Source organism: Onychostoma macrolepis, chromosome 24, assembly GCF_012432095.1.
Source record: "Onychostoma macrolepis isolate SWU-2019 chromosome 24, ASM1243209v1, whole genome shotgun sequence".
NCBI classification, from domain to species: Eukaryota; Metazoa; Chordata; class Actinopteri; order Cypriniformes; family Cyprinidae; genus Onychostoma; species Onychostoma macrolepis.
This window is the reverse complement of record NC_081178.1, coordinates 9,152,931-9,164,961: the sequence shown is the minus strand read 5'-3', so window position 1 is coordinate 9,164,961 and position 12,031 is coordinate 9,152,931. Positions and strand designations below refer to the sequence as shown.

At 39.0% G+C, this 12,031-nt stretch overlaps 1 protein-coding gene across 6 annotated transcripts in view; it reads right to left on the bottom strand.

The window, feature by feature from the left end:
* The window catches only part of tnikb (TRAF2 and NCK interacting kinase b), a 65,334-nt gene that overhangs the window by 19,822 nt on the left and 33,481 nt on the right, over positions 1-12,031 (bottom strand). For 3 of the 6 annotated variants that reach the window (XM_058764816.1, XM_058764819.1, XM_058764818.1), the window contains exons 11-18: positions 10,754-10,820; positions 10,454-10,652; positions 7,449-7,565; positions 4,510-4,596; positions 3,959-4,147; positions 2,842-3,177; positions 919-1,083; positions 595-840 (exon numbers count right to left, since the gene is read on the bottom strand). In XM_058764816.1, the coding sequence (XP_058620799.1) occupies positions 595-840; positions 919-1,083; positions 2,842-3,177; positions 3,959-4,147; positions 4,510-4,596; positions 7,449-7,565; positions 10,454-10,652; positions 10,754-10,820 (1,406 nt within the window). The remainder of the gene's footprint in view (positions 1-594; positions 841-918; positions 1,084-2,841; positions 3,178-3,958; positions 4,148-4,509; positions 4,597-7,448; positions 7,566-10,453; positions 10,653-10,753; positions 10,821-12,031) is intronic. The other 3 variants (XM_058764817.1, XM_058764820.1, XM_058764821.1) reach the window with 3 other exon arrangements.

The following is a 12,031-nucleotide window of genomic DNA, read 5'->3' as shown; positions in this document are numbered from 1 at the left end:
GCATAGACAGCAACACAACACATTCAAGGCCCAGAAAGGTAGTAAAGACATCATTAAATTAGTCCATATGACATCAGTGGTTCAACCATTATTTTATGAAGCTACGAGAATACATTGTGCTCAAAGGAACAAAAAAAACCCACGACTTTATTCAATGATTTCTTCTCTTCCGTGTCAGTCCTCAACATGCGTTCAGGAGAGTACACTATGGACTATTTTAACGATGTCCTTACTGCGTTTCTGGGCCTTGAACATGTCAGTTGCGTTGCTGTCTATGCAGGGTCACAAAGCTCTCAGATTTCATCAAAAATATCTTAATTTGTGTTCCGAAGATGAACAAAGGTCTTATGGGTTTGGAACAACATGAGGGTGAGTAATTAATGACAGAATTTTCATTTTTGGGTGAACTATGCCTGTAACTATGGCTTGACTATACAGTCAGTTAAATATTTCTATTCATATTTAGCAATGATTTTTCACTGCTTTCTGAGACTCAGTCAGAAAAGACTTGTGATCCACCTGTTGAGAATTTCACATAAATTCCAAATGCTTTACTGAATTACAGGAACAACGCATTTCATCCCAGATTATCACCTTTGGAGGGACGTCATCTTCCTGTCTCAGCCAAGAGCTACGGTCAAACTTCTCATCTCGGCTGGTAATGCGAGGTGGTGGGGCGGGGGTTTCTGACGTGGGGTCAGAGTTCTGCCGAGGCATCGGTGGTCGGTGTGGCGACAGACCCTCTTGGAAGGCTGAGACGCCCTGAGAGGACTGATCATGCAGCGACTGGGATCCTGTCATGGAAGAGCCATGGGACTTCACAGAGACCAGGTGCGCTATCTGAAAGAGAACTCTGGGGTCAGTTTTCTTCACAACACATTTGTCTCTCTAAAGACAGATCAGGAGATCAGGAAGTACCTGAGGTTCTACCGGGCGATGCATGGGAGGCGTCCGGGCCTGCTGTATGCCTCCACTGCTGAAGGACTCTGAGCGGGGAGGCAGGGAGGGGTCAGAAATACGGTTGGCCACTTTGTGTTGGAGAGCCGGAGAGCTCTGGCGGTTCAGCTTGGAGCGTTCCTCAACCTGACAGACAGAGAGGAAGTTAGTGTCCATGCAACTCTTCACAACCAGTCTGTTTCCTCTTTGCTTGAGAGTCAGAATGGACTGCGAAATGTGTAAAGTGGCTGATATGAGACACTGTAGGATCTACACAAGGGTTGCACAACATACTAATTTACCAAGGTAACTTCTGCTAATTTTAAATATTTAAATTCCAATTGTATATATTTAAAATAGAAACCAATTAGTTTACCTTTAAATAAGAACAGTTAATATGATGATGAGACCTGGAGGTTTCTCTGTCATCTTATTCATCTTTAGCATTCACATAATCACCCAAGATTGAGTTTCTAAATCTTTGCAGAAATCCGCCTGTCCCAAATTAAGGAGACGGCCTCATTACGAGACATTTTAGATATTTTTAGATCTGTTCCCTTAACTTGACTAAAGATAATCTTTTATTCATTTCTGCAGACCCAATCAAAATGACTCAATAAGCGAAGATGAAACATACAACCAAACGACAGAAAAAGAAGTATCATCAGGTTAAAGACAGAAAGGAAACATTTAGTTCATTATGTCCAGTATGTTAAAAGAGATGCTGTGAAATCTCAAATTCAAACAACAAGCCTCAAAACCGTCATGCACCATTCACAAGCATTTTCAGACAAGAAAATAATCACTTATGGCCATCCTAGAAGTCGGGTGACCAATGGGACAGTAAGACACGTTAGTGAGAAAACCATGTTTATTTATTCTCTGAGAATGGAGGAAGGTTTGGATCTGAAAAGACACACTTCAGAGCACAATCTGTGCCTACAAGTTACAACACAACCCCTTACCAACACCCCTTTGTAATTTTATCAATGTCTAAATCAGTGGTTCTCAAACAGGGGGTTGGGACCCACTAGGAGGACTCAGCAAGCTTCCAAGTGGGCTGCAAGATGAGTTCAAAATATTAAAAATGAAAAGAAAAAAAGGTTTTGAATGACCTAAAATTGTTAACAATCAAGATGTAAGCATATTTCTTATTTTAATTTGTTCACTAAACAATTGCCATTTTTAAGAATATCATCTCATGATCTTAGGTATGTATGACTGAATAGCATAATAATTATTAATAAAATCTTAAGCAACTTAAAATGTTTATTATGAGTATTTAGAAGTATAATTACTAGACCAAAAAAAGTAAATGGAAATTAATGAAATCTTAAGTCAATGAAATTTTTATTCTGAAAATATATTTGGAATTTAACCATTTATAATTATGTAAATTATTTTCATATTTTGTAAATAAGTTTAAAATGAGCAGCTTTGTTATTATGGTAGAAGTATCAGAAATATCTTGGCGGGCCTTGGAGTCAAATAGGTTGAGAACCACCAGTCTAAAGCTCATTTGTGGCCCAACATATCCAGACCTCTCTCATTTTTGCCCTACAATCCCACGTTCCTCTGTCATCAGCTTTCTGTAAGGAGGAGTGATAGGGAAGTTCAAAGAGAGGATTATGGAACATTAGAATAAGACAACAGCAAGAACGGAAGCGATCAGAAGAAAATCCACCAAACTAACCGGGAGACAGAACCTACATAAATACCCGCACCCAGAGAACAAGAGGAAAACAGAAACAAGGCATTCCATAAGAGATCATCCAAATGCCCCAATAGAAAATTTGGAAAAAAGGAAATGCTTTTTCCGCATTAATTCTTTGAACATGTACCATGACCAGATCTAGGTCAAGGCGAAAAAGGAGACACGAAAAAGTCATGCTAGCGGAGGCAGACCTTTGAGACGTATAAGTCTCTCTCAATATCAGCCCCTTTGCTGGAGTGTCCGGAATTGCGGACCCGGGACTCTTGCTCAAGATGCAGCTGGACCATCCTGACCAGCTGGGATGGATCTGGGTCGCAAGACACACGGATTCTAGGAACGTTTGACCCACTGACTAGCCTGAACTGAGGCTCGGCCTCGGCTGGGTAGGAGGGGCGCCTCATGGGCTGATTAGAGGAGCTCTTGTCAAGAGGGAGGAGTTGGCCGACACGTTTTTCTCCAGGACTGTTAAACGAATGGTGCTTCTTGGGAGGGATTCGAGGGGAGTTACTCTGAGCTCTCTCCATCACCTGTGTTCAGATAAGCACAATAAAACCGTTCAGATTATGACCCACAAAACAGAAGACGGACGGGGAGGCCACTTCAGAGCGTTCTAATCAAAAAGCATCCAATGGAATCTGAAAACTAACGGAAAGGTTATTGACAGGAAGTGAGACGCATCATATGTGGGCACCAAACCTGAAGAATTTGATCAAATTAAGCCATTAGCAAGAGTAAATGAGACAATCGACATATAATGTCTACAATCAGTGACTGGAGATTCCTGACAATGAGCAATAGGGCTGGGTATCAATACAGATTCCTGATTCAATTCGAATCAGGTTATACTAATATGGTATATATTTTTGATTCACTAAAAAGAAACAAATCACTTGTTTAGTGAATCTAGGCTATACTAATGGGGTGTAAGTTTTGGTTCACTAAAAATAGCCAACACATAAGAATCATTTTATTTGTGAATGAGGCTTTTCTAATGTGCTGTAAGTTTTTGAGTCACTAAAAAGAACAAAATCATAAGAGATGCTTATGTATGTTTCTGATTCATTAAAAACAACCAACTCAAAGTCTTTTATTTCATGAATCGGACTATGAGAGTTGTGTTGTGCAGCCCTCAAAGACAGACACTTCTTGCCATTATTTCAGTGGTAATAATTAAACTCACATTCAGGATTTTATGAATTGATACTGGGATCATTTAAAGGAAGATTGTGATTAATCAGAAAATCAATATTTTCACCCAACCCTAGACAGTATATATCATGTAAGAGTCCTAACAAGATCTCTCTGTACCTCTTTAGCCCAGGCCGGTTTGTCACTAGGGTTGACTGAGTCTTTGTAGTGGTACAGTTGTTTTTTGTCTGCAGGCCGTGGCTCCTGTTGCTGTTGCTGCAGTGAAACAAGGTAAGCCCTTTCCTGCTGCAGCTGCCGCTGTAACCGCTCAGCCTGTCTCTGCTCCTCCAGCTGCTTCCGTTTGTATTCCTAGACACACCAGAGAACCAGAATGAGGTGAAAAGAGCAAGATTTGAGGCACGTATAGAGCAGATAACCACATGAGACAAAATAATGCTAACAGGTTTGGACTCCTAAAAATAACTGGAGGCTATCAGAAGTTCAGAAGAACTTCAAACTCATCGATGGCCTGATGGCCGTGGATCCTGAGTCTAATTTCCCTGAGAACTGAGCAATAACAAACAGAGCCGCCACAAATCCCAAATGCCCCAGATCAATTCACACAATCGATACTCTCTGTGAGTGCACTGATCACGGAGGGGACCGACAGATGGCATAAGCGCAGTAGATGAAAAGAAAGAAAGTGCAAGAATTTTGAAATGAGAGTTTACCAGGAGAAGAGCTTGTTCTTGGAGAAGCTGCTGTTGAAGAATCTCCAGCTGCCTTTGTTCTTCTTCTAACTGCCGGCGGATATACTCCTAACCCCATAAGCACAGCGCATCAGAATGAAAGTGAGAAAAAGAGAAGAAAAAGATGACAGGGCCTTTAAAGAGTTTCAAAATGAAAGAATGAAAGATTAATCAAGCAAATCTAAAGGAAAGAAACCCTGATAATAACTTGCTGCCCTGCCAAGATCCCATGTGGCCTTCTGTGCGATGAGCTCACTACCCAAAGGTCACTGGTTCAAACCGTGGAATGAGCCATCCATGCACTAGGGAGTCACTTAGGACCCTGATCCTAATTTCCTGAAGCAGGGCAATTAACCCCAGACTACTCAAGGGGAATGTCGCCCCAACGAAACGTATTAGAAGTTGGTTTGGATTAAAATCATTTTGTCAAAATGACAAAAAGTGTGATAGGTGCAGCACAGTGTCTAATTCAATCCTAAAGTTTACTTTTATTGACAATGGCTGCATAATGAGATGCCATGGGATATCAATGAGAATCACCTCTAATAATGATAATGCCTTTTGCAGTAAATTACAATCATTTTTATTTTTAAATGATATTTAAAGTAGATAGATCTATAGAGTGGTAACATGCATGTACACTACCATTCAAAATGTATTCAGAAGGATCCATTAAGGTGATCAAAAATAACTTAATTACTACAGATTCATATTTCCAATAAATGCTGTTCTTTTGAACTTTCTATTCATCAAAGAAAGAAATTGATCAGCACAACTATTTCCAGTGCTGATAATAAATAAATGTTTCTTCAGCAGCAACTCAGCATATTTGAATGCTTTCTGAAATACTGTATCATGTGACACTGAAGACTGGAGTAATGGCTGCTGATTCTGCTTTGCCCTCACATAAATAAAGTGTAAAGTGTATTCAAATAGAAAACAATTATGAATTGCAGTAATATATCAAATTATCACTGCTTTTACAGTATTTTTGATCAAATAAATGCAGCCTTGGGGAGCTTTTTAGAAGTGACTTCTAAGAAAAACCTGTGCAGTTATAGAGAAAAACAGGTTTACGGCAGTGTACAGTGTACAGAAAACAAAAGCAGAAAGATTTTACAAAAAGGTATCTGAAGAGAAAAGGTAGCCCCGTTCACAAGATGTATTCAAATTTTGAAAGGACATGTCTCATATGAAAGGATTAAACAAGATTTGTCTTCAAATCGCTTGTCTCGCTGTGGAGGGCACTTTCATTAGCAACAAAACAATGAAATGTTTTATAACAGCAAAGAAAATGCAGTGCTTTGTGGCATTAAAGGAGCTGAAAGCATTTTCATGGAATGACACTTAGGAAATATCTATTTTCCTGACAGATCTTACTGAATTAGCTGTCCCAAAATATCACAACTGTCTCTGAGGACTGTTACAATGTGACTGCAAAATGTTTAACAGACAAAAAGCACCTCAAAAGTCTTGCAAATTTATAGGGCAGTCCATATGGTTAGCAAGCTAACAGTGAGATCAGCTTTATTTGCAGCTGTTGTTGTTGCTGTTCCTGCTACTCTCTGATTACAACCGTTTCAACAGTAACTTTAAAAGGGCGGAGTTTGTCTAATTCAAATTAAACTTCAGAATAGCTAAATGGCTAACGTCACTTAACTTTTGGCATGAGTGAGAACTGGCTCAGTCATTCTTATTTGTCTCTGCACAGACTCTCACACACGGCCCATGAGACGTCCTCATTCACTATTGAGCAGTGCTCTTGCGGCCCAACCGCATTTGAAAGGGTGGGTGGGTGCTTTAAATATGCATACATCCAGCAGAACATTTCCCTCTCTGGAGGAAGTGAGTCACAGACTGGAGAGAATGCTTTAAATAAGGGACCGTGGCATGTGAGAGTCTGATATGCATATCTGAGAGGACAGTTACAGCTGAGAACAAAGTGCACGGTGCATTACACGATTAACAAAAGAGTTTAAAGCTGAGCGCATGCATACACACTCTCTTCATACACATCTGCTTTAGATGTGCATATGTCCTGGCATATTCTTAGCGATAATGTTTGCGTTTATGTTTACATGGAGAGATTGATCAAAAAACATTTTCACAGTTTTTTCCATTTTTGTTTTCACCAATATTCACCCTTTTGAATTTAAATAATCTGTTTCTCATGGCAAATTCCTGTTCTTCAATAATGATACTGTTACAATTATTATTTGTATTAAAATATTCACAAATATTGTGTTTTTATTGATTGCATATCAATAATGATTATTTCATTGGTTCTGAACATCTGAATTATTTTGCACATTTGCAAAAAACGCTGCATGTTGTTCATAATAAATATTCATTAATTAATTTAATTAATTAATTTCATCGTTTTTACAGACTTTTTTAATAAACAACTTTGGTTCTGTGTTGTGTCATAACTAGATATTTAATGTAAAATCTGGGTTCTAAACATATATACACACTAAAAAAAATACTATAAAATAAAATATTTCAGTTACTGAAATAATTGGTATGACAAAAAAAAAAAATCTCTAAAAAAAGACCACTCTCTAAATACATGTGCAATGTATTAACAGAAAGTACATCTCGTCTCCATCTCTGTAGTGGTGAATCAGTGGGAGTCTTTTAGCGTGAGCGTGTAAAGTGTGAGCATGTGAAACCGCCACATCACTTAATTTCTTCTCTTCCTGTTCAAATGAGTTCAGTTGTCATTTCTTGCACTCTTTTTGCACAATGAATTATGGGTTAGTTTGTAGTGACAGACCAATATATAACAGCTTGAACAATTATGTACTGAAATAACTCTCTCCATCACTTCTTGCCCTCTTTCTACTTTATCAATAAAAGTGACCAAAAACCACAATTAGCCATGTATGATAGTGGATGTGCGTTTGTGTACACATATGTACCTGCTCCCTCTCAGCATGCCTCCTCTCCTCCTCTCTCCGGAGCTGCTCCATCTCCTCATAGCGCCTCCTCTGCTCTCTCTCCTGCTGTTTCCGGATATCTCTCTCCCGTCGCTGTTGCTGTGAGGTTACAAGCACATGTGCTCATTAATGAACCTCCCATTCTTACAAATAAATCTCAGTGCTGAGCCCAACTATCAGCCCAGCTTCACACTGGAACATGCAGTTACTTCCTTTACCACTAGGTGGCATTTTAAAAACCATTGCATTTGGTTGCCATGCTGAATGGCCTTTCCCCAGCAGGGGCTGCTGAAAGGAGCTGTGCTGAAACGAGGCGGCCTGACAGTGGACCAGCGGGAGATAGATGTGCTGAATGAGAGGTTGACGCCCAGCCGGGCCGCCTGATTCATCCCCACAGGTATTCTGCTCCCTCCCCTACTGAGAAAACCCTACATCACATAACTCAGGAATATCTCCACCAGCTCAATGACCGTCGTCTTTCTTTGTCTCCCGTTTGAAGAATTCCCAAGCTGTTGGGCAACCTTCCTGTGGGCTGATCATAGCTCAGTGTCTCCCAGGGATTTTAAAAACGGCAGTCATCTCATGAGCCATTACACACACAAAATAGAGTACAGGAAGTGTGTGTCTGAGTGTGACCGGAATAATAGCAAAGCATATTGTCAGTTTGTTCTGGTAGGGTTGCAAGGAAAAACAATGCTAAATACAAACAATAAAATGCAACTAAGCATATAATGATGCATGAAAGCAGAAGAAAACGCTTCCCATCTCTTTTGTTGTTGATGTCAGAGGTTGTGTAAGATTTTGGCTCAAATTCATCTTGTTACTTTGTTTGTAATATGGTAAAATTGTTTTTTTTTAATCCATACATCTAATGTTGTTGTTGATAATTTGTTGGGTCGTAACTTGATATTTAATGTAAAATCTAGATCCTAAAGCAAAATCAGTTGAGAACGAGTTAAAAAAATAAAATTATATAAATACAAAATATATAATAATAATTAATTATGAGCAATATATAAATTAAATACAATATTAAAAATATTACATTCAGATTAAATATTTAGCTTTAAACATCTTAAAATAAAATGTGCTTTAAATATAATACAAAATATAATAATTACTTTTTAAAATATATATACAGTGAGGAAAATAAGTATTTGAACACCCTGCTATTTTGCAAGTTCTCTCACTTAGAAATCATGGAGGGGTCTGAAATTGTCATCGTAGGTGCATGTCCACTGTGAGAGACATAATCTAAAAAAAATCCAGAAATCACAATGTATGATTTTTAACTATTTATTTGTATGATACAGCTGCAAATAAGTATTTGAACACCTGTCTATCAGCTAGAATTCTGACCCTCAAAGACCTGTTAGTCTGCCTTTAAAATGTCCACCTCCACTCCATTTATTATCCTAAATTAGATGCACCTGTTTGAGGTCGTTAGCTGCATAAAGACACCTGTCCACCCCATACAATCAGTAAGAATCCAACTACTAACATGGCTAAGACCAAAGAGCTGTCCAAAGACACTAGAGACAAAATTGTACACCTCCACAAGGCTGGAAAGGGCTACGGGAAATTGCCAAGCAGCTTGGTGAAAAAGGTCCACTGTTGGAGCAATCATTAGAAAATGGAAGAAGCTAAACATGACTGTCAATCTCCCTCGGACTGGGGCTCCATGCAAGATCTCACCGTGGGGTCTCAATGATCCTAAGAAAGGTGAGAAATCAGCCCAGAACTACACGGGAGGAGCTGGTCAATGACCTGAAAAGAGCTGGGACCACCGCTTCCAAGGTTACTGTTGGTAATACACTAAGACGTCATGGTTTGAAATCATGCATGGCACGGAAGGTTCCCCTGCTTAAACCAGCACATGTCCAGGCCCGACTTAAGTTTGCCAATGACCATTTGGATGATCCAGAGGAGTCATGGGAGAAAGTCATGTGGTCAGATGAGACCAAAATAGAACTTTTGGTCATAATTCCACTAAACGTGTTTGGAGGAAGAAGAATGATGAGTACCATCCCAAGAACACCATCCCTACTGTGAAGCATGGGGTGGTAGCATCATGCTTTGGGGTGTTTTTCTGCACATGGGACAGGGCGACTGCACTGTATTAAGGAGAGGATGACCGGGCCATGTATTGCGAGATTTTGGGGAACAACCTCCTTCCCTCAGTTAGAGCATTGAAGATGGGTCGAGGCTGGGTCTTCCAACATGACAATGACCAAGCACACAGCCAGGATAACCAAGGAGTGGCTCTGTAAGAAGCATATCAAGGTTCTGGCGTGGCCTAGCCAGTCTCCAGACCTAAACCCAATAGAGAATCTTTGAGGGAGCTCAAACTCCGTGTTTCTCAGCGACAGGCCAGAAACCTGACTGATCTAGAGAAGATCTGTGTGGAGGAGTGGGCCAAAATCCCTCCTGCAGTGTGTGCAAACCTGGTGAAAAACTACAGGAAACGCTTTGACCTCTGTAATTGCAAACAAAGGCTACTGTACCAAATATTAACATTGATTTTCTCAGGTGTTCAAATACTTATTTGCAGCTGTATCATACAAATAAATAGTTAAAAATCATACATTGTGATTTCTGGATTTTTTTTAGATTATGTCTCTCACAGTGGACATGCACCTACGATGACAATTTCAGACCCCTCCATGATTTCTAAGTGGGAGAACTTGCAAAATAGCAGGGTGTTCAAATACTTATTTTCCTCACTGTATATATAAATTAATACAATATTATAAATAGATTAAATTAAATATTAGATTAAATATTTAGCTTAGAAGGTATTCAAATAAAAAAATGTGCTTTAAATAATATAACAAATATGAAATATAATAATGTAAAAAAACTTATAATATTTAGATTAAAAATTTAGTTTTAAAGATATTAATACATCACTGTAGTGCAGAAGATTTCAGAAACATGGCTGCAAATCCACAGTCTTTAAACTGTGTTTCTCGTCCGTCTCCTCTTACCTCCTCTAGTCTCCTCCTTTGCTCCTTCTGCTCCTCGATACGCTTCTGCCTCTCTGCCAGTAGTTGGCGCTTGTGCTCCTCGTTCTGTTGCTGTTCTAGCTGTTGTCTCCTCAGGGCTTCGGAGCGCTCCTTATTGGCCAACTGCAGACGCAGGAAGTCCCGCCTCAGGGTCGATTCCCCAGGGATGTTTATGATGGAGCTGTAAGGAAGATGTTAAATCATCTTTAAGTCAATCAGGTCTCCACTATACCCACATACTTGTGTGTGTGTGTGTGTGTGAGCGGAAAAAGGTCAATGTACCTCGGCTCTCCTATGTCTCGCTCTTCCTCCTCCTCTTCACTTCCACTGTACTCATATTCGGTCTCGTCTGAAAAAAACAGTTAATCACACAGTATTGTAAGACGTAGGTTTTTAAGAATAAAAACTTAAGATTAAAGAACGATTCAGATAAGGAATGTTGTGACAACATGAAAACCATTGATAAAAATTTGCAAGAAAAGTATTGTTAATTTTTTGAAAGTTACTAAATAGTGTTTCCCCTACCATTATTTTAGGGGCGGCCCGCCCCCCCAACGGCACCCCCCGCCCCCCTTGAAGGTCAAGTTAATTTTATTTAATTTTATTTTCTCTATAGCGCCAGACCACAAAAGTAGTCATTCAATGTTACCTTCCCTACAGAACAGGTGTATACCTTGTTCTTTTATTAAACAAACTAAATAGCCTTATGTTATTTATCTTATTTACACGACGGCGTGTCATTTCCGTCTCTACGTTACATGGTCGCGCTCTCTGTATCGCACTTACAGCAGAGTTCCGCCCCGGTTCACACACACACACACACACACACACACACACACACAAACGTAAGCGCACACACCCACTCCTATTTGTAAATATTAAGCCGCAAAACGTCTATTTAAATATGACTTCTGCGTGTCTCTGTGTTAATGTATGGCGCAGACGCGCGGGTTTGTTTACTCATACAGAAGCGCGCGACGCTTGCGGTGATATTAACGTCTGTCGTCTCACTAAATGAGGACATAAATACATGAACAACATCTCCAGAACTGCTCTGAGAGTCACTTCATGAGCATTCGAGCGTTTCATTTGAGAAAAACTATCCTCATATCATATACACAGAAATGTAAAGGTATTCACGGCAACCCGTCAAAATAAAAGTTCGGTTTTACTTGAAGACATTGGGCAGAAAGTAATAGGCTACTACTAGTAAAACTATTAAAACCTTATCTTTAAGGAATAATCATACAATGTCTTCAATGTTATCAATATTAAATCCCCTTTATTTTTATGTCAGGAAAAAATGGAACTAATTCTAATTAATTTAGAAAATTAATAAATTTATTTACATCTATTAATGTATTTATTTTGAAAATAAATAAAATAAAATACATTAAAAAATATAAATAAAGAATAAAAATAAAATTCATAATAAAACAAAAATAATGAAATAAAAAAAATGAATGACTTTTAATTTTGGATAGAATAACCGACCAAAAGTAACAAAGTTTATTGTGATTAATTGGATGGCAGGCACTCTACAAATAATTTTTGGTGACA